The sequence below is a fragment of the Leucoraja erinacea genome, chromosome 5 (assembly GCF_028641065.1).
Source record: "Leucoraja erinacea ecotype New England chromosome 5, Leri_hhj_1, whole genome shotgun sequence".
In the NCBI taxonomy this organism is placed as follows: domain Eukaryota; kingdom Metazoa; phylum Chordata; class Chondrichthyes; order Rajiformes; family Rajidae; genus Leucoraja; species Leucoraja erinaceus.
Genome location: NC_073381.1, coordinates 7,801,812 through 7,822,431, shown reverse-complemented (window position 1 = coordinate 7,822,431; position 20,620 = coordinate 7,801,812). Strand labels below are relative to the sequence as shown.

Here is a 20,620-nt window from a genome sequence, read left to right as displayed (position 1 = left end):
TTCCCCTACTCTGGGTAAAATAGCGGAACAGTGGCGCAGAAACCAGTATAGGGGGCGCTGCGGTAGAGTTACTACCTTACAGCGCCAGAGACCCAGGTTCATTCCTGACTATGGGTACTGTCTGTACAGAGTTTGTTCTTTCTCCCTGTGAGGTACGTGGGTTTGCCCCCCGGAGCTCCGGATTCTTCCCCCACTCCAAAGACGAACAGGTTTGTAGGTTAATTGGCTTCGGTAGAATTGGCTTGGTATAAATGTAAATTGTCCCGAGTGTGTGTAGGATCGGGCTATGTATGCGGATCGCTGGTTGGTACAGACTCGTTTGGCCGAGGGGCCTATTTCCACGCTGTATCTCTGAAATAAAGACTCTGCATTTATTCTATCTTTTCCCCTCATTTTACACTATTGCAGAAAGATTTATGGAATAAAAGAGACTGGAAATGGATTGCCTTGGAAATCTAATGTAAATAGTCTCTGGTGGATTCCATATTGATCACTGGGACTATATTAGGTCAGGGCAGCTTATTATAGAAACATGGAAAGTAAGTGCAGGAGGAGGCCATTCAGCCCTTCGAGCCTGCACTGTCATTCAATATGATCACGGCTGATCATCCAGAATCAGTATCCCGTTCCGTTCCTGCTTTTCCCCCATATCCCTTAGTTCCATTAGCCCTAAGAGCTCTATCTAACTCTCTCTTGAATACATCCACTGAATCGGCCTCCACTGCCTTCCATGGAAGAGAATTCCAACTCTCTAGGTGAAGAAGATTTTTCCTCATCTCAGTCCTAAATGGTCTACCCCTTATTCTTAAACTGTGACCCCTGGTTATGGACCCCCAACATGGGGAACATTTTTCCTGCATCTAACCTGTCCAATTCCTTAATAAGTTGTATATGTTTCTATGTGATGTTATAGGATGTGAAGCATCCCCTCTATCACTGGAAAATCCTTGGATTGGATTTTTACTGTTCCTTCTTGGTAAAGGGCCTGAGCCTGCTGTAGTTGCTTTTTTTTTGTTGCTTCACATACCCAGGTGCAGAGCCAAGGCTAGATTCCACATTGGCAAGGTCACTCACCCCAAACCAAGAACAAGTGAACTCCAAGTCAGAGGGCGGACTCCGACTATTCCTTGGAGAGCGGGAGGATGAGGGGTGATCTTGTAGAGGTGTATAAAATCATGAGAGGAATTGATCGGGTAGACACACAGAGTCTCTTGACAGCGCAGATGAATTGAGGACCACCAGGGGCGCTACACGATTGGGAGCCCCGCCAAACAGTCCATCTGCTTTTTCATCTTTTTTGGTATTTTTAGTGTGTTTTTAAAGTTTGTGTAAATGTTCTCCGGTTTGTTTTATGTGGGGGGGAGGGGGAGGGTGTAAGGGGATACTTTTTTTCAATATCTTACCCTGCTGGAGATGCAATGTTTTTCGGGACGTATCTCTGGTCGCCTTGCGGCCTAACATCCTGGAGCTGGAGGCCTCGCTCGGGACTGACTTTGAGCCCCACCGCGGGGCGTGGACTTAACATCGGAGAGAATCCCTTGCCTGGGATCGCTCCAACTGCAGCCTGCGGATCTCACCATCGAGAGCGCGCAGTCTCGGGAGAGGCCGAGTCGGGAGCTCCGACGGCACAGAGGGTTTCGACCAGCCAGGACCTGGGGTCCGATCACCCGGCGCGGGGGGAGCTGACATCCCCCCCCTGATGCAGGAGATAATCAACCCAACGAGGGCAACCCAAACGCTGCCAGCTACGGGAGTAAGATCGTCCCGTCAACGGAAGGGCTCAAGTCCCCCGACCACGGGAGAACAAAGAAGGGAGGAGATTTGAACTTTTTTTCACCTTCCATCACAGTGAGGAATGTGGAGGAGTCACTGTGGTGGATGTTTATGTTAAAATATACTTTGTGTGTTCTGTTGCTTTTTATTTGTATGACTGACTTGGCAAATGAAATTCCTCATATGTTGCAAAACATACTTGGCTAATAAAGTATTATTGTATTGTGTTGTGTAGGACATACTTTTAAGGTGAAGGGGAAAATATTTAATTTTGAACAACCTCCTCTGGCAGCTCGTTCCACACACCCACCACCCTCCGTGCGAAAAAGGTTATCCCTCACATTCCTATTAAATCTTTTCCCCTTCACCTTAAACCCTGGTCCTAGATTCACCTACTCCGGGCAAGAGACTCTGTGCATCTACCTGATCTATTCCTCTCATGATTTTATACACCTTTATAAGATCACCCCTCATCCTCCAGCACTCCAAGGAATAGAGTCCCAGCCTGCTCAACCTCTCCCAAATGTTCTCCACGGATGCTGCTGCCTGACTCGCTGAGTTACTGCGGCACTTTTGTGTATAAAATGGGTGCCACATTTCTTTATTTCCACTCTATAAATGTTGGCAAATAATTTCAAGTTAACATGCTGATCCTGAAGTGAACACTGAAGATAGACACAAAATGCTGCAGTAACCCAGCGGGACAGGCGGCATCTCTGGAGAGAAGGAATGGGTGACGTTTCAGGTCGTGACCCTTCTTCAGACTGAAGTGAACACTGCTCTTTGTATTTGACTTATTTTTGTCCCCTTCTCTAGGCTCACTGGGAAGGTCTCACAGGAAGGATTATATTCAACAGTTCCAATGGCTTGAGAACAGATTTTGATTTGGACGTGATCAGTCTGAAGGAGGAAGGTCTTGAAAAGGTATTTGGCTTCTGCCTCTCAACATTAATTTGACTGGAAAGGAAAAATGATGAAATGACTGAAAAGATATGGAAAAAAAACAATCATTCTCCACCAGGCAACGTGGGTGAATAGTCACGGTGGCGCAGCGGTAGAGTTGCTGCCTTACAGTAAAATACAGCGCCAGAGACCCGGGTTCGATCCCCACTACGGGTGCTGTCTGTATGGAGTTTGCACGTTCTCCCCGTGACCTGCGTGGGTTTTCTCCGAGATCTTCGGTTTCCTCCCACACTCCAAAGACGTACAGGTTTGTAGGTTAATTGGCTTGATAAAAAAGTATATTAAATTGGTCAAAGTTGGCGATATGCAGAATACTGCCCTGCCGACTACAAAATACAGAAGGTTCAGAAGGAATAACATTTCTGTGTGCACTGGTGCTCATCTATAAATTCTTTCTGTCTCATAAGAACGGTGTTTCAGAATTTGGAAACCAAGGTTAATAATGGGTGGCACGGTGGCGCAGTGGTAGAGTTGCTGCCTTACAGCACCAGAGACCCGGGTTCCATCCTGACCACGGGTGCTGTCTGTACGGAGTTTGTACGTTCTCCCCGTGACCTGCGTGGGTTTTCTCCAAGATCTTCGGCTACCTCCCACACTATAAAGGCGTACAGGTTTGTAGGTTAATTGGCTTGGTATAAGTGTAATTTGTCCCTGGTGTGCGTAGGATCGTGTTAATATGCAGGGATCGCAGGTCGGCACGGACTCAGTGGGCTGAAGGGCCTGTTTCTGCGCTGTATCTCTAAACTAAACTAAACTCTTGGCATCAAAACTGAAGTGAATGCCCATTTGAAGGTTGAGGGGGGATCTTATAGAAACTTACACAATTCCTAAGGGGTTGGGCAGGCTAGATGCAGGAAGATTATTCCTGATGTTGGGGAAGTCCAGAACAAGGGGTCACAGTTTAAGGATAAGGGGGAAATCTTTTAGAACCGAGATGAGAAAATCATTTTTCACACAGAGAGTGGTGAATCTGCTTAATTCTGTGCCACAGAAGGTAGTTGAGGCCAGTACATTGTCTATATTTAAGAGGGAGTTAGATGAGGCCCTTGTGGCTAAAGGGATCAGGGGGTATGGAGAGAAGGCAGGTACAGGATACTGAGTAGGATGATCAGCCATGATCATATTGCGTGGCGGTGCAGGCTCGAAGGGCCGAATGGCCTACTCCTGCACCTATTTTCTGTGTTTCTATGTTTCTATTAGTAGTTGGGTCCCTATGTATATAATAATGAGGGTCAATTCTCTATTAAATCTTGATATTGTGTGTGTTTTATCTCCATTATAGGTTGGGACCTGGGTGACCAGCAGTGGGTTGAACATGACTGAGAATCGCAAAGGAAAGACGACAAACATCACTGATTCATTATCCAACCGATCATTAGTGGTCACAACGATCCTGGTAAATTATCATGCGCTCCTCACTTTTCATTTGTGACACATAGCGCTGAACTAATGTGGGAATCCGCGGTGTAGAACTGTGAATATGTACCATTTTTCGACTGAAATTAATAGTCTGCAAGGGCACAACATGAAAACATCTAGATAATAAGATTAGTCACTGGGAGCATTGTTCTGACAGTGCGGTGCCTTGCCGACAATGCAAGATGGAGTATATTTCAAGATGCATCCATTTACATTTGAGAATACAAAGCAATACTTCTGAATGCAAGGCACACGGAGGCCGGCTGAGAGCAAAACAAGGTAAGTCAGCAAGTGGGAATTGAAGGATGAGGAACTTGCATTAGAAAATTGCTCATAAATTAGTAAGTCATAGGAGCAGAATTAGACCATTTGCCCCATCAATTCTACTCCACCATACAATCATGGCTGATCTATCTCTCCCTCCAAACCCCATTCTCCTGCCTTCCCACCATAACCCCTGCCACCCGTACTAATCAAGAATGTATCTATCTCTGCCTTAAAAAAAATATCCATTGACGTGGCCTCCACAGCCTTCTGTGGCCAAGAATTCCACAGATTTATCTGCCTCTGACTAAAGAAATTCCTCCTCATCTCTTTCAACGTCCTTTCATTCTGAGGCTGGACTCTCCCACCAGTGGAAACATCCTCTCCACATCCTCTCCATCCAGGCCTTTCCTGGTCCTTCTAAGCTCCAGCGAGTACAGGCCCAGTGCCGTCAAACACCCATCATATCCCAATTATACATTGTGTTTCATTATACATTGTAGGAAGAAAGAGGAGGCAGAGATGTCAGGTGTCCAACGGTAATGCGACCCATTAGCGGAGTTGAATGTTGTTATATAACTAAATCTTTCTAAACTCTGTTCTGTCTGCTTTGATTCCTTTATATGTATATCTATAAGAACATCTTGCACTTCCCCCATTTTGAAGACCGTCAGGTGGACATTCACTCCTACTTTGTGACAATGATTCATTGTGTCGAAATGCCGGCACATTGTGTTCCTCTTCCATTCCATTCAAGTCATTCAGAGGACTAAGTAGAATTCATTTCGGTGGCAGATTCAGATGTATTGGCAACGCTATGTACCATGAAGATGCACACAAACTGCTGGGGTAACTCAGTGGGTCAGGCAGCATCTCTGGAGAAAAGGAATAACCATATAACCATATAACAATTACAGCACGGAAACAGGCCATCTCGGCCCTACAAGTCCGTGCCGAACAAATTTTTTTTTCCCCTTAGTCCCACCTGCCTGCACTCATACCATAACCCTCCATTCCCTTCTCATCCACATGCCTATCCAATTTATTTTTAAATGATACCAACGAACCTGCCTCCACCACTTCCACTGGAAGCTCATTCCACACTGCTACCACTCTCTGAGTAAAGAAGTTCCCCCTCATATTACCCCTAAACTTCTGTCCCTTAATTCTGAAGTCATGTCCTCTTGTTTGAATCCTCCCTATTCTCAAAGGGAAAAGCTTGTCCACATCAACTCTGTCTATCCCTCTCATCATTTTAAAGACCTCTATCAAGTCCCCCCTCAACCTTCTGCGCTCCAGAGAATAAATACCTAACTTATTCAACCTATCTCTGTAACTTAGTTGTTGAAACCCAGGCAACATTCTAGTAAATCTCCTCTGTACTCTCTCTATTTTGTTGACATCCTTAGGTCATAAAGTCATGTGATAGGAGCAGAATTAGGCCATTCGTCACCATCAAGTCCACTCCGCCATTCAATCATGACTGATCTAGCTCTCCCTCCGAACCCCATTCTCCTGCCTTCTCCCCATAACCCCTGACACCCGTACTAATCAAGAATCTATCTGTCTCTACTTTAGACAATAGACAATAGGCGCAGGAGTAGGCTATTTGGCCCTTCGAGCCAGCACTGCCATTCAATGTGATCAATAACTTTGTTTGAAGTTTGACATTTTTTATTCATTGACTTGGCCTCCACAACCTTCTGTGGCAAGGAGTTCCCCAGATTCACTGAAGGAACGTCCTTTAATTCTGAGGCTATGACCTCTAATCCTAGACTCTCCCGCGAGTGTAAACATAGAAACATAGAAACGTAGAAAATAGGTGCAGGAGTAGGCCATTCGGCCCTTTGAGCCTGCACCGCCATTCAATATGATCATGGCTGATCATCCAACTCAGTAAACATCCTCTCCACATCCACTCTATCCAAGCCTTTCACTATTCGTAGGAGGCAGGTAGAATAAGTGAAATTTCAGGTCGAAATCTTCGTCAGATCCATTATGTCACTCTACCACCATCCTCTGTCTGCCACCTTCAAGATAATTTGATATCCATTTAGATTACATTTCTCCAGAGATGCTGCTTGACCCGCTGTTACTCCTGCATTTTGTATCTGTCATCGGTGTGAACCAGCATCTGCAGAATGCATATGAGGCTGAATTTCTTTAGCCAGAGGCTGGTGAATTGCCACAGGCAGTGGTGGAAGACAAGTCATTGGGTACTTTTAAAGCAGAGATTGAGTTCTGCATTAGTCTGGGCATCAAAGGTTATGGGAAGAAGGCAGGAGAATGGGGTTGAGAGGGAAAAATAGATCAGTCATGATCTAATGGTGGCGCACACTCTAATTCTTTCTAATTCTGCTCCTATGTCTCATGAACTTATGAACTATGCTTAATCTGGCCAAAGTAGGATGAGTCTCCAACCAGGTTATTGTTAATAAACAGTTACCAAACATTTATAGAATTGACTGACACTTCTATTAAACCTTGAGCCATATCTTCCTCTTTTGAATGGTAATGCAGTAATCCAGGTGGATTATAATCATTCGGCAGGCTTCAATGAAGTCTAGATCGATTGCCTTTTTCATTGGAATATGGCTTCAGTGGTTAAGGAAGATTGGAGCTGATTACGTTGCAGATCTTCTAGAGTTATGCCAGACACCTCGTGATAGCAGAGGGGCGGAGATGGATACGAGTGCAGAATTTTGCACGTTTTCATGTTCTCCCGAGATGCTGCCTGACTCGCCGAGTTGCTCCAGCACTCTGTGTCTAAGAGAGCAGCATGTTATACTGTGCATGAAGGCTAGAAGGAAAATTAATTACTTAGCTGCACTGTTGTATCAGTGGCAGTGAAGGTCAACAATGCCATCGTCGAGGTTGCCTGTATCCCAGAATTTGCAGGATGGAACTGCTCAAGGGTCAAGAATCAAGAGTGTTTTATAGACCTATGTCCTGAAACGGAACAATGAAATTCTTACTTGCAGCAACACAACAGATTATGCAAACATAGCAAACATAGCACACCATAATAAACAAGAACAAAATATGCGTGTATGTGTATATATATATATATATCAATAGTTTGTTCAGTTTTTTCACAATATACACACACACACATGCACACACATGTATATATACACTAACTCACAAAAGTTAATTCAATAAAAACACAATACACACACATATGTAAAAGTTAATTCAATATATACGTGTGTGTTGTGTATATATTGAATGAACATTTGTGAGTGTGTATATCTACAGTATATATGTATATGTGTGTGTGTACATATTGTGTATATACTGAACAAACTTTTTAAAATATTTATATGAATATACACACACATACACACACATACACACATACACACACACATACACACACACACACACACACACATATATACACACACACATACATACACACACACACACACACACATATATATATAAATAACCAAATAAATAAAACAAACGGTCAAACAAATAAACAAGTAAGTAAGTAAGTAAGTAAGCAAGTTTATTGGCAAAGTATTAACATAAAAGGAATTTGACTTGGTGCTCCGCCCACAAGTAACAACATGACATACAGAGACAGTTACAAATGACTCAGAAAACACTAAACATTAATAATAACAAAATATTAATGATAAAACACCATGGACCAAGCATGTGAACCAACAAAATACCAGATCAAAGGGAGGCTACAGATTTTTGGCTGTTGAGTAGAGCAACTAATGCAATGTCACATATTATGCCCCCAGGGCTATGTAATTAGGAGCTAATTTGGATGTTGTAGTGTTTAATAACCTGATGGTTGTTGGGAAAAGGCTGCTCCTGAACTTGGATGCTACAGTTTTCAGACTCTGTATCTTGTTCCCAATGGCAGGGGTGAAATGAGAATGTGGATGTTTCTGTACAGACCAGCTTTCGTAAAGAGGGCTTCAAGTCTTTCTCCAAAATCCTGGCTTATTCGAAACACCAGGCAACATCTTGCGCTAGCTTGAGAGTTATTTTTTTGGTCTTGCGAGCAATCAATGTCCTCGCAGCGCCAGGAAATCTTGCTCATTGGTGCATAATTCATGTGAGGCATAAACGCCTGACTCCTCTGCCAGTGGGAATCCAGAACCAATTGGAAAATCATGCACAGAGCGCTCTGAGGTTCCTGATTTAGTGTAGCTTACGGGAAGGAAGGAGATGACCTGCTGGCAGACTACCTATTTATGTGCTGCCTTCTTTCCGATCCAGCCTAAGAAAAGGCAGCTCCGTGAAAGAAAAGAAAGCAAAGAAATGTTGTCCTTGCAGGTTCTGAAGCCACGACCGTATTTTGCTTGTGAGAATGGATTCAAAAATATCCCCAGCTTGACCTGATTTGGATTTCTAAAACTAATCAGGCCAAAGTGATGTTTGTGATTAGGGGATGCAAACAATGAAGCAAGCAGGATTAGGGTGGGGGAGGGACGGAGAGTCAAGTCAAGTCAAGTTTATTCGCCACATACACATACGGGATGTGCAGTGAAATGAAAGTGGCAATGCTCGTGGGCTTTGTGCGAAAAAACAAACAAACAAACAAATAACCAAACAAACTACAAACAGAATCACATTTTCTTTTACATATTAAATATTGTGGGCGGAAGGAAAAAGGGAGAAAAAACAGCAATTTAAAAAAAAGCAGTAGAGTGGTTCAGTAAAAGTTAGTCCCTGGTGAGGTAGGAGTTTACTCTAATGGCCTCTGGGAAGAAACCGTCTCAACCACTCCGTTCTCACAGCATGGCAACGGAGGCGTTTGCCTGACCGTAGCAGCTGGAACAGTCCGTTGCAGGGGTGGAAGGGGTCTCTCATGGTTTTATTGGCTCTGGAGTTGCATCTCCTGATGTATAGTTCCTGCAGGGGGGTGAGTGAGAGGGAATGCAATATTTACTTGACATTGGAAAAATCAATCTTCATACCGCTGGGTTTTAATCTGCCCAAGCAAAAAATGAGGTGCTGTTCATCCAATTTGCATGTGGCCTCACTATGACAGTAGAGGAGGCCCAGGACAGAATATTCAGTATGGGAATGGGAGGAGAAGTTAAAGTGTTTAGCAACCAGGAGTTATTGATAGTCTCTGACACTGTAAATTACTTTTTCTCCTGCATTAATAAGTAGTGATCAGTCCTTCCAAAGTACATGGTCCTCTACGTAAGTCTTAGCCTTGCTGCTAATTTTATGGTTATAAAAATAGGAACGGACTAAAAATGTCAATCAGCACTGCAAATTTGTGCTACATGTGTGGGTTTCAAATAAATAGTGGGGGGGAGGGATTGACAAATTGGGAATATAAAGATGGAGTTAAAGGGAAAGCGAGTACAGGAAGAGTTACAAAAGACTCCCAAATTAATGGGAAGGAAAGTTCGAGAAGGGATAAGAGAGTAAGGTCAGGGCCAATAATGAACAGTGTGAGAGGAGAGGTGAATACCAAAGTTAAAAGTGTTGCATGTGAATGAGCGAAGTATAAGAAATAAAATGGACTTGCTTGAGGCTCAGTTAGAAATTGGCAAGTATGATGCTGTGGGAATTACTGAGACATGGCTGCAAGAGGACCAGGGCTAAGAACTGAATATTCAAGGGTATACATCCTATCGAAAAGACAGACAGGTGGGCAGAGGGGGTGGGGTAGCTCTGTTGGTGAGGAAGGAAATTCAGTCCCTTGCGAGGGGTGACATGGAATCAGGAGTCAGTGTGACAGTATGTTGAGTCAGGAATTGTAAGGGTGAAAAGACCCAAATGGGACTTATCTACAGGCCCCCAAACAGTAGCCTGGATATAGGGTGCAAATTGAATCAAGAAGTTAAAATTAATGTAAAGGTAATGCTACGGTTGTTATGGGGGATTTCAACACGCAGGTAGACTGGATAAACCAGGTTGGTACTGGACCCCAAGAAAGGGAGTTTTTTGGAGTGCCTCTGTGATGGATTCTTAGAGCAGCTTCTACTAGGGAGAAGGCAATCCTGGATTTAGTGATGTGTAATGAACCAGATTTGATAAGGGAACTTGAGGTTAAGGCGCCATTGCGAGGTAGTGACCATAATATGATACATTTTAATCTATAAGTTGAGAGGGAGAAGGGTAAATCGGAGATGTCAGTATTACAGTTGAAGAAAGGGGACTATGGAGCCATGAGGGAGGAGCTGGTCAAAGTTGACTGGAAAGATACCCTAGCAGGGATGACAGTGGAACAACAATGGCAGGTATTTCCAACGGGATTCCAAGGGGAGTAAGGGGCGACCGTGGTTGACAAGGGAAGTCAGGGACAGTATAAAAATAAAGGAGAAGAAGCACAACATAGCAAAGATGACTAGACCATGGACATAGACAATAGGTGCAGGAGTAGGCCATTCGGCCCTTTGAGGCAGCACCGCCATTCAATGTGATTATGGCTGATCATCCACAATCAGTACCCCGTTCCTGCTTTCTCCCCATATCCCCTGACTCCGCTATCTTTAAGAGCCCTATCTAGCTCTCTCTTGAAAGTATCCAGAGAACCGGCCTCCCCACCCTGTGAGGCAGAGATTTCCACAGACTCACAGCTCTCTGTGAGAACATGTGTTTCCTCGTCTCCGTTCTAAATGGCTTACCCCTTATTCTTAAACTGTGGCCCCTGGTTCTGGACTCCCCCAACATCGGGAACATGTTTCCTGCCTCTAGCGTGTCCAAATGCTTAACAATCATATATGTTTCAATAAGAGACCCTCTCATCCTTCTAAACTCCAGAGTGTACAAACCCAGCCGCTCCATTCTCTCAGCATATGACAGTCCCGCCATCCTGGGAATTAACCTTGTAAACCTATGCTGCACACCCTCAATAGCAAGAATGTCCTTCCTCAAATTAGGGGACCAAAACTGCACACAGTGGGAAGCCAGAGGATTGGGTAACATTTAAAGAGCAACAGAAGATAACTAAAAAGACAATACGAGGAGAAAAGATGAGGTACGAAGGTAAGCTAGCCAAGAATATAAAGGAGGATAGTAAAACCTTCTTTAGGTATGTGAAGAGGAAAAAAATTAGTTAAGACCAAAGTTGGACCCTTGAAGACTGAAAAGGGTGAATTTATTATGGGGAACAAGGAAATGGCAAATGAGTTGAACAGGTACTTTGGATCCGTCTTCACTAAGGACGACACAAACAATCTTCCTGGTGTACTAATCTGGGGCGACGGAGTAACTGAAGGAAATCCACATTAGGCAGGAAATGGTGTTGGGTATACTGATGGGTATGGAGGCTGATAAATCCCCAAGGCCTGATGGTCTACATCTCAGGGTACTTAAGGAGATGGCTCTAGAAATCGTGGATGAATTGGTGATAATTTTCCAATGTTCTATAGATTCAAGATCAGTTCCTGTGGATTGGAGGGTAGCTAATGTTATCCCACTTTTTAAGAAAGGCGGGAGAGAGAAAACAGGGAATTATAGACCAGTTAGCCTGCCATCCGTGTTGGGGAAGATGCTGGAGTCAATTATAAAAGATGACATAGTGACACATTTGGATAGCAGTAACAGGATCGGTCCGAGTCAGCATGGATTAACGAATGGGAAATCATGCTTGACTAATTTTCTGGAATTTTTTGAGGATGTTAATAGGATAATGGACATGGGAGAGCCAGTGGATGTAGTGTACCTGGACTTTCAGATAGCATTCGATAAGGTCGCAAATAGGAGATTTATGGGCAAAATTAGGGCACATGGTATTGGGGGTAGAGTGCTGGCATAGATAGAAAACTGGTTGGCAGACAGGAATCAAAGAGTAGGGATTATCGGGTCACTTTCAGAATGGCAAGCAGTGACTAGTGAGGTACCGCAAGGCTCAGTGCTGGGACCTCAGCTATTTACAATATATATATTAATGGTTTAGATGAAGGGATTACAAGTAACATTAGCAAATTTGCAGATGACTCAAAGCTGGGTGGCAGTGTGATCTGTGCTGAGAATGTTATGAGAATGCAGGGTGACTTGGTCAGGTTGGGGTGTGTGGGCAGATGCATGGCAGATGCAGTTTAATGTGTGAGTCTGTGGAACTCTCCGCCTCGGAGGGAGGTGGAGGCCGGTTCTCTGGATGCTTTCAAGAGAGAGCTAGATAGGGCTCTTAAAGATAGGGGGATATGGGGAGATGGCAGGACCCCTTTTCCTTTACTATCTATCTCTCTGCAGGTTGAAAATTATTAAATAGCTCACATAGGTCAGTTCGGGGGGAGTTCCCCCCCACCACGGGTACCATGTAATCCCGTGCTACTTTCTCCATGGTCGGATAGTCGGTGACTAAACCGTCTCCCCCGCCTGGTTTGCCAGGTGAGGAGGGGGCTGTGGACCCCCAGCAGGACCAAAAACAAGACCTGTCAAAGGGCAGATGAGCTCCTGACGAGCCAACGGCCATCCACACTTCAGTAGAAGTTGCGATTACTATTGTACATAGCATTGTAAGGAACAATTTTAAAACACACACACACCAAAATCCTATATTTCCTGTGGCGGAAGTCGGCAGGAACTGGAGGACAGAGATGTGTGGTGTGAACTAAACCAGCACCAGTGCGTCACTAATGTTTTCATGAATGAATGAATGAATCATTAATCCCATCACACAAACCAACCTCCCTTCGACTCCATCTACACTTCAAGCTGCCTTGGCAAGGCCAGCGGCATAATCAAGGACGAATCTCACCCCGGTCACTCCCTCTTCTCCCCTCTTCCATCAGGCAAGTGGTACAAAAGTGTGAAATCGCACACCTCCAGATTCAGGGATAGTTTCTTCCCAGCTGTTATCAGGCAACTGAACCACCCTGCCACCAACCAGAGAGCGGTCCTGAGCTACTATCTACCTCATTGGAGACTATCTTTAATCGGACTTAACTGGACTTTATCTTGCACTAGATGTCATTCCTTTCATCATATATCTGTCCACTGTGGATGGCTCGATTATAAGCATGTATTGTCTTTCCGTTGACTGGTTAGCACACAACAAAAGCTTTTCACTGTGTTGATAAACTAAACTAAACCAAACTAAATTTTGAGACTTTAAATCCTGCAGTGTAGCCAAATCTTCTTTTATTTGAAAAATGACACAAGAAGCTGGACAGGCAGCATCTCTGGAGAGGAGGCATGGGCGACAATTCAGGCCGACCTTTCTTCAGACTGCTCAGTTTTGTGTCTGCCGTCGGTGTAAACCAGCATCTGCACTTCCTTCCTGCACACGACTCCGTTTTGTTCGAGCTGCGTGCCACAGTTCCAGTGCTGTGGCAAGATGGGAATTCTATTGACTGAACAGCGATGGACCTTGTACCGATTTTCTCTCCCAGATTGTTTCGTCCTTCACCGCCCCCGTTTTCCGCTCCCTCTCGGATCGGCACGGTTGTTCTCCATCAGTCATCTGGACACTTTCTTGTCTTTTACATGAGCGCAGTAAATGCTATTTGTTGCAGTTAAATCAAGCAGACAATTGCTTCCAATGCGCTCGCGAACAGGCGCCCCAGTTCATTTCACTGAAATAGCCCAACTGAGGCTGAGGAGCAATGGAAAAACAACGATTCCTTCGGGCGTAACTTTGGAAATTTACATCCTTGAAATTTTCTCCCCCGATACTGAATACATTTTGTCCCCACATATTTCTGTTCAGGTTAAATGTCTTCAAAATCAAATAAAATTTCCAAAAAAGCACAGAAAACAAAAAGCATGTCCTTGTTTGGAACGAGTTGGGTGATTGTTTTAAAATGTAATGCTTCAATTGCGCAACCAATTTTGCACAATTTGAGGAAAATTTTAGATGGAGTTACCTGCGCTCCACAAGTGCAATTTCATCGCTTATTGCATGCTCGTAATATACCCTACTATCATAGCTGAGCATTACACCATACTTGCACAATTCTGTTTAAGTTTAGTTTAGTCTAGCTTATTATTGCCACGTGTACCGAGGTGCAGTGAAACGCTTTTTGTTGCGTGTTATCCAGTCAGCGGAAAGACTACACATGTTACAAACTTAAGCAGAAATGTGCAAATGGGTTGCAATGCTTAGAACGCAAACATCGAACGCAGGGCCGACCGGACTTTGCGCTTTGGAAATGGTGCCAAAACATGGTGGAGGCCACGTGTGTAATATATGCAAACTTAATTTCACTGTGCAGTTGCATATGTGATTAATAGGAATAGGAATACTTATTGTCAAATGTGACTAGGCACAGTGAGATTCTTTGCTTGCATACACAATGTATACAAATAGCAGCCAACCTACAGCACTGACAAAGTTACAAAGCACGCCGGCTGCCCTTTTGTTCCCTCTCCCCTCCACCACAGCAGTTCGCAGTTCCCCCTCGCCAGGTCCCCATTGGCATTTGTCTTCCCCCCCCACCATTGTCCATTGTTCTTCCCTTCTCCCCTCACGGTGGTTCTCCACACTCTCATCGACCATCGACCGTGGGTCGACCCGCGAGAACTGTCTTTTCAACGTCATGTCCGTACTGCGTTTTGTCCGTTTGGCACGGTGTCCGTTCTGTGTCTTGTCCGTTTGGCACGGTGTCCGTTTGGCACAGTGTCCGTTTGGCACAGTGTCCGTTTGGGTTCATATCCTTTCGGCATCGTGCCCGATGGTTTTTCCCCGTCTTTTCCTTTCGGTATCTTGGCTTTTCCTTTCGGTATCTTGGCTTCCACTTCTTTGCTTCGGCTTCTCGTCCTTCGATGTCTCTTTCCGGGTACCGATGCTCCCAGTGCTCGACAACGGACCTTGTGCTAAGGCGATATAAAGTTTACTTCTGGGGATATCTGCCCACTTCTCCAGCAATTCTCCGTGAAGAAACTGGATAAGCTGGGACTATCTTGTCTGAGGTGGTTTGATTCTCTTGTAGAGGCTTCCATTCTGAATTGGTGCCTCTGATGAAATGCCACTGATGCAAAGACCAGATATTCGAACATTGCACCTTTCCCTCATGGTTGTTGCTTCTATTGCGTAAGCAAGAACATTTCCAACTCTTTCAGTGTCCTTATTGAAGCATCCATAATAGGATGTATTAGGTAGACAGAGAGATGCAGCATAGAAACAGGCCCGATGGTCCACCTAGTCCATGCCGATCTTCACACAATCAAAGTCCGGTCCGCCCGCTCGCTTCATGTACTGGAGCAGTTTCCCTGAATCAATGTCACTGGTGCACCCATAGGAAACCCACACAGTTACAGGGAGACCGAGGAAGCAGGCCCTTCAGCCCATCGAGTCTGTGTGGACCAACAATCACCCGTGCACTGGTTCTATCCAATACACTAGGGACAATTTTACAGAAGCCAAGCAACTTAAAAACCTGCCAGCATTTGGAATGTGGGAAGAAACTGGAACACCTGGGGAAAACCCACGTGGTCACAGGTTCGATCCTGACCTTGGGCGCAGTCGGTATGCGGTTTGCACGTTCTCCCTGTGACCGCGTGGGTTTTCCCCGGGTGCTCGGTTCCCTCCCACACTCCAAAGACACGCAGGCTTGTAGGCTACTTGCCTTCTATAAAATTGTCCCTAGAGGGCAGGATAGAACTAGTGTACGGGTGATTGTTGGTGGGCACGGACTGGATGGGCTGAAGGGCACTTTTCCACGCTGTATCCCTGAACTAAACTAAACTGCTGCTCCTGCAAAGAATTTAGTCCTATTGAACCATAAAGGGCTTGTCCCACTTTCACAACCTAATTCACGAACTCTGCCGAGTTTGCCCTTGACTCATACCCGCAGCATAGTCATCACGAGGTGGTAGGAGGTAGTAGTTAGGTCGTGGCAGGCCGTGATGCTAGTCGCAGGTACTCGTGGCATCAGGTAGGTCGGTGCATTTTTCTAGCATGATGAAAAATGCCCACGAGTAAAAAAGGTTGAGAATTAGGTCGAAAAAGTCCTTTACTGCCCCTTTACTTGAAGGATGCCCAGCGCTGTTTTGTTCAGGGATTTTGGGCAGATAAGTGATGGGAGAATTTTTTCGTGGGCAGAAACTCTGTCCCATCGACAGGGTGACTCAGTGGAACGTGAGAACTGAAGGATTTTCCCTGAAGTCTGGGGGAAAGTACAGAGGTTTGATGCTCTGGTTTCGAAGGTCGAATATTTTATCTGAGTTCTGTCACGAAAGACAGAGCATAGTGAGATGCAGAGATGTCATCAGGCCTCGGTGGAAAGCAGCCCGGAGCAGAAAATAGATATTAGGTTTCCAGCACACTCATGGTCATGTGGGAGTGCCCGCATTTCCTGCCTGTTGTTATATTCTATAACACGAGCACAAAGTAGGGGAAGATTAATGTGTTTAAGAAAGAACTGCAGATGCCGCAAAAATCAAAGGTAGACAAAAATGCTGGAGAAACTCAGCGGAAGAGGAAGCATCTATGGAGCGAAGGAATAGGTGACGTTTCGGGTCAAGATCCTTCTTCATTTTTAGGTCTGGGTTAAGATATGATTGTAGAATTGGAGGTAAGGGGGAATCACGGGGGTGGGGTTGTTAAACTGTCTTCGGAGAGAGGAGGAGAACTTTTTAGGTGTGGGTTCAAATGTGGTCGTAGATGGTGAGTGGCTAAGATGGTGATGAAGGAGAAGATTGATTAACCGGTTTCTGCTTTGCCTATTTTGGGACTATTGATAAAAATAAAACCCAGAGCAATGGTAGCTCTTATGCAGGCTGGAGAAAGGGCTAATTCAAGCACACTTGTTTTCAAATGGGTACCGCAAGGCTCAGTGCTGGGGCCCCAGCTATTTACAATATATATTAATGATTTGGACGAGGGAATTGAATGCAACATTTCCAAGTTTGCGGATGACACGAAGCTGGGGGGCAGTGTTAGCTTTGAGGAGGATGCTAGGAGGCTTCAAGGAGACTTGGATAGGCTGGGTGAGTGGGCAAATGCATGGCAGATGCAGTATAATGTGGATAAATGTGAGGTTTTCCACTTCGGTGGCAAAAACAGGAAAGTAGACTCTGATCTGAATGGTGGCCAATTAGGAAAAGGGGAGATGCCACGAGACCTGGGTGTCATGGTACACCAGTCATTGAAAGTAGGCATGCAGGTGCTGCAGGCAGTGAAGAAAGTGAATGGTATGTTAGCATTCATAGCAAAATGATTTGAGTATAGGAGCAGGGAGGTTCTACTGCAGTTGTACAGGGTCTTGGTGAGACCACACCTGGAGTATTGCGTACAGTTTTGGTCTCCTAATCTGAGGAAATACATTCTTGCCATAGAGGGAGTACAGAGAAGGTTCACCAGACTGATTCCTGGGATGGCAGGACTTTCATATGAAGAAAGACTGGATAGACTCGGTTTGTACTAGAATTTAGAAGATTGAGGGGGGATCTTATAGAAACTTACAAAATTCTCAAGAGGTTGTACAGGCTAGATGCAGGAAGATTGTTCCCGATGTTGGGGAAGTCCAGAACAAGGGGTCACAGTTTAAGGATAAGGGGGAAGTCTTTTAGGACCGAGATGAGAAAAAAGAAATTCACACAGAGAGTGGTAAATCTGTGGAATTCTTTGCCACAGAAGTAGTTGAGGCCAGTTCATTGGCTATATTTAAGAGGGAGTTAGATGTGGCCCTTGTGTCTAAAGGGATCAGGGGGTATGGAGAGAAGGCAGGTACAGGATACTGAGTTGGATGATCAGCCATGATCATATTGAATGGTGGTGCAGGCTCGAAGGGCCGAATGGCCTACTCCTGCACATATTTTCTATGTTTCTATGTTTCTATAAGTGACAGGAGTAGAATTAGGCCATTCGGCCCATGAAGTCTACTACGCCATTCAATCACTGCTGATCTATCTCTTCTAACCCCATTCTCTTGCCTTCTCCCCATAACCCCTAACACCCGTGGTAAACAAGGGTCACTAGTGACAATTTACATTTATACCAAGCCAATTAGCCTACAACCTGTACATCTGTGAGCGTTGGAGGAAACTGATGAAAAAAACCCATGCAGGTCACAGGGAGACCGTAGAAACTCTGTACAGACAGCACTCATAGTCAGGATCGAACCCAGGTCCCTGGCGCTGTAAGGCTGCAACGATACTGCTGTGCCACTGTGCTGCCCGACAAATCGGGCAAGACTCACTTGGGGAAAAGGTCACTCAGGTGTTGCAAAGTCCAGGACAAGGGGTCACAGCTTAAGGATAAGGGGCAAATCCTTTAAAACCGAGGTGAGAAGAACTTTTTTCACACAGAGAGTGGTGAATCTCTGGAACTCTCTGCCACAGAGGGTAGTTGAGGCCAGTTCTTTGGCTATATTTAAGAGGGAGTTAGATGTGGCCCTTGTGGCTAAGGGGATTAGGGGGTATGGAGAGAAGGCAGGTACGGGATACTGAGTTGGATGATCAGCCATGATCATATTGAATGGCGGTGCAGGCTCGAAGGGCCGAATGGCCTACTCCTGCACCTAATGTCTATGTTTCTATGTTTCTATCAATACCTCCAGAACTCTATCCAGGCAAAGGCCCATGGTCTTAAGATCATAACTGTGATAGGACCAGAATTAGCCCATCAAGTCTACTCCATGGCTAAATCACGGCTGATCTTTCTCTCCCTACTAATCCCATTCTCCCGCCTTCTCCCCACAACCCCTGACACCCGTGCGAATCACACATCCATCGATCTCTTGCCTTAAAAATATCTATTGACTTGGCCTTCACAGCCCTCTGTGGCAAAGAATTCCACAGATTCGCCACCCTCTGCCTAAAGAGATCAGACTAGGTCCGCGTAGCGAAGGGTGCATCATAGGAACAACAATATCGGTGATAAAAGGAGTAAAGCAAAATGAAGAGTCTACGAAAGCTGGGATTATCAGATCAGAGGCAGATACCTTGCTGGAATGATTTATTGGTGTTTAATCCAATTGCGCAGTTTGTAAACAAATGTATTCCCCGTACTGCAAATGCCTTGACAAGATTAACGCAAACAGATATATGATTTTATCAGGGATGACACAACATTAATAATGCACTGGAACAACTGCAGATAGAGCTGAGGCTGGGTCTGATCTGACTGGTTGATAACAAGTTAGTTCTTCTCCAGTCTGCACTGAGTGATCAAACATTGCCACCATACGGGTTCTCTCCATTTGCTAAAAATGCAAACTTTCTCTCAGTGTGACTTAGCTGCCATTGTGATCTCCTATGTCCCAGATCAATTAGAAATCTCTTGCTGGCTTTGAATCCCCAGTGTCTCGACTCTATTATTAGTGCTCATTCACTCGTAAGAAAGTCCTTCCGTGATCAATTCTACTTGCGGAATTAGTTATTCACAACCTCCCTTCCATTGACTCCATTTACACCTCACGCTGCCTCGGCAAGGCCAGCAGCAGAATCAAGGACTCTCCCATCGGGCAAAAGGTATAGAAGTGTGAAAACACACACCTCCAGATCCAGGGACAGTTTCTTCCCAGCTGTTATAACCATATAACCATATAACAATTACAGCACGGAAACAGGCCATCTCAACCCTTCTAGTCCGTGCCGAACACGTATTCTCCCCTAGTCCCATATACCTGCGTTCAGACCATAACCCTCCATACCTTTCTTGTCCATATAACTATCCAATTTATTTTTAAATGATAAAAATGAACCTGCCTCCACCACCTTCACTGGAAGCTCATTCCACACAGCCACCACTCTGAGTAAAGAAGTTCCCCCTCATGTTACCCCTAAACTTCTGTCCCTTAATTCTCAAGTCATGTCCCCTTGTTTGAACCTTCCCTACTCTCAGTGGGAAAAGCTTATCCACATCAACTCCGTCTACCCCTCTCATCATTTTAAAGACCTCTATCAAGTCCCCCCTTAACCTTCTGCGCTCCAAAGAATAAAGCCCTAACTTGTTCAACCTTTCTCTGTAACAGTTATCAGGCAACTGAACCATCCTACCACACCCAGAGAGCAGTGCTGAACTACTATCTACATCATTGGTGACCCTCGGACTATCCTTGATCAGACTTTGCTGGCTTTACCTTGCACTAAACGTTATATTCCCTTAAACCTCTAGTCCTTGATTCAGGTAAACTGGGAAAAGTTGGGCTGAATGGCCCACTTCCATACTGTAGGACTATGCCCAGAGAAGGGGAATCGAGACCCAGAGGACATAGGTTTAAGGTAAGCGGGGAAAGATATAATAGGGACCTGAGCGGTAACTTTTTCACACAAAGAATGGTGGGCGTATGGAACGAGCTGCCAGACGAGGTAGTGGACAGGGACT

The 20,620-nt window shown here is 45.0% G+C and overlaps 1 protein-coding gene across 2 annotated transcripts in view; it reads left to right on the top strand.

The window, feature by feature from the left end:
• Positions 1 to 20,620, top strand: part of LOC129696915 (glutamate receptor ionotropic, kainate 2) — a 589,849-nt gene that overhangs the window by 405,305 nt on the left and 163,924 nt on the right. For both annotated transcript variants that reach the window (XM_055635016.1, XM_055635015.1), the window contains exons 8-9: positions 2,590 to 2,697; positions 4,019 to 4,132. In XM_055635016.1, the coding sequence (XP_055490991.1) occupies positions 2,590 to 2,697; positions 4,019 to 4,132 (222 nt within the window). The remainder of the gene's footprint in view (positions 1 to 2,589; positions 2,698 to 4,018; positions 4,133 to 20,620) is intronic.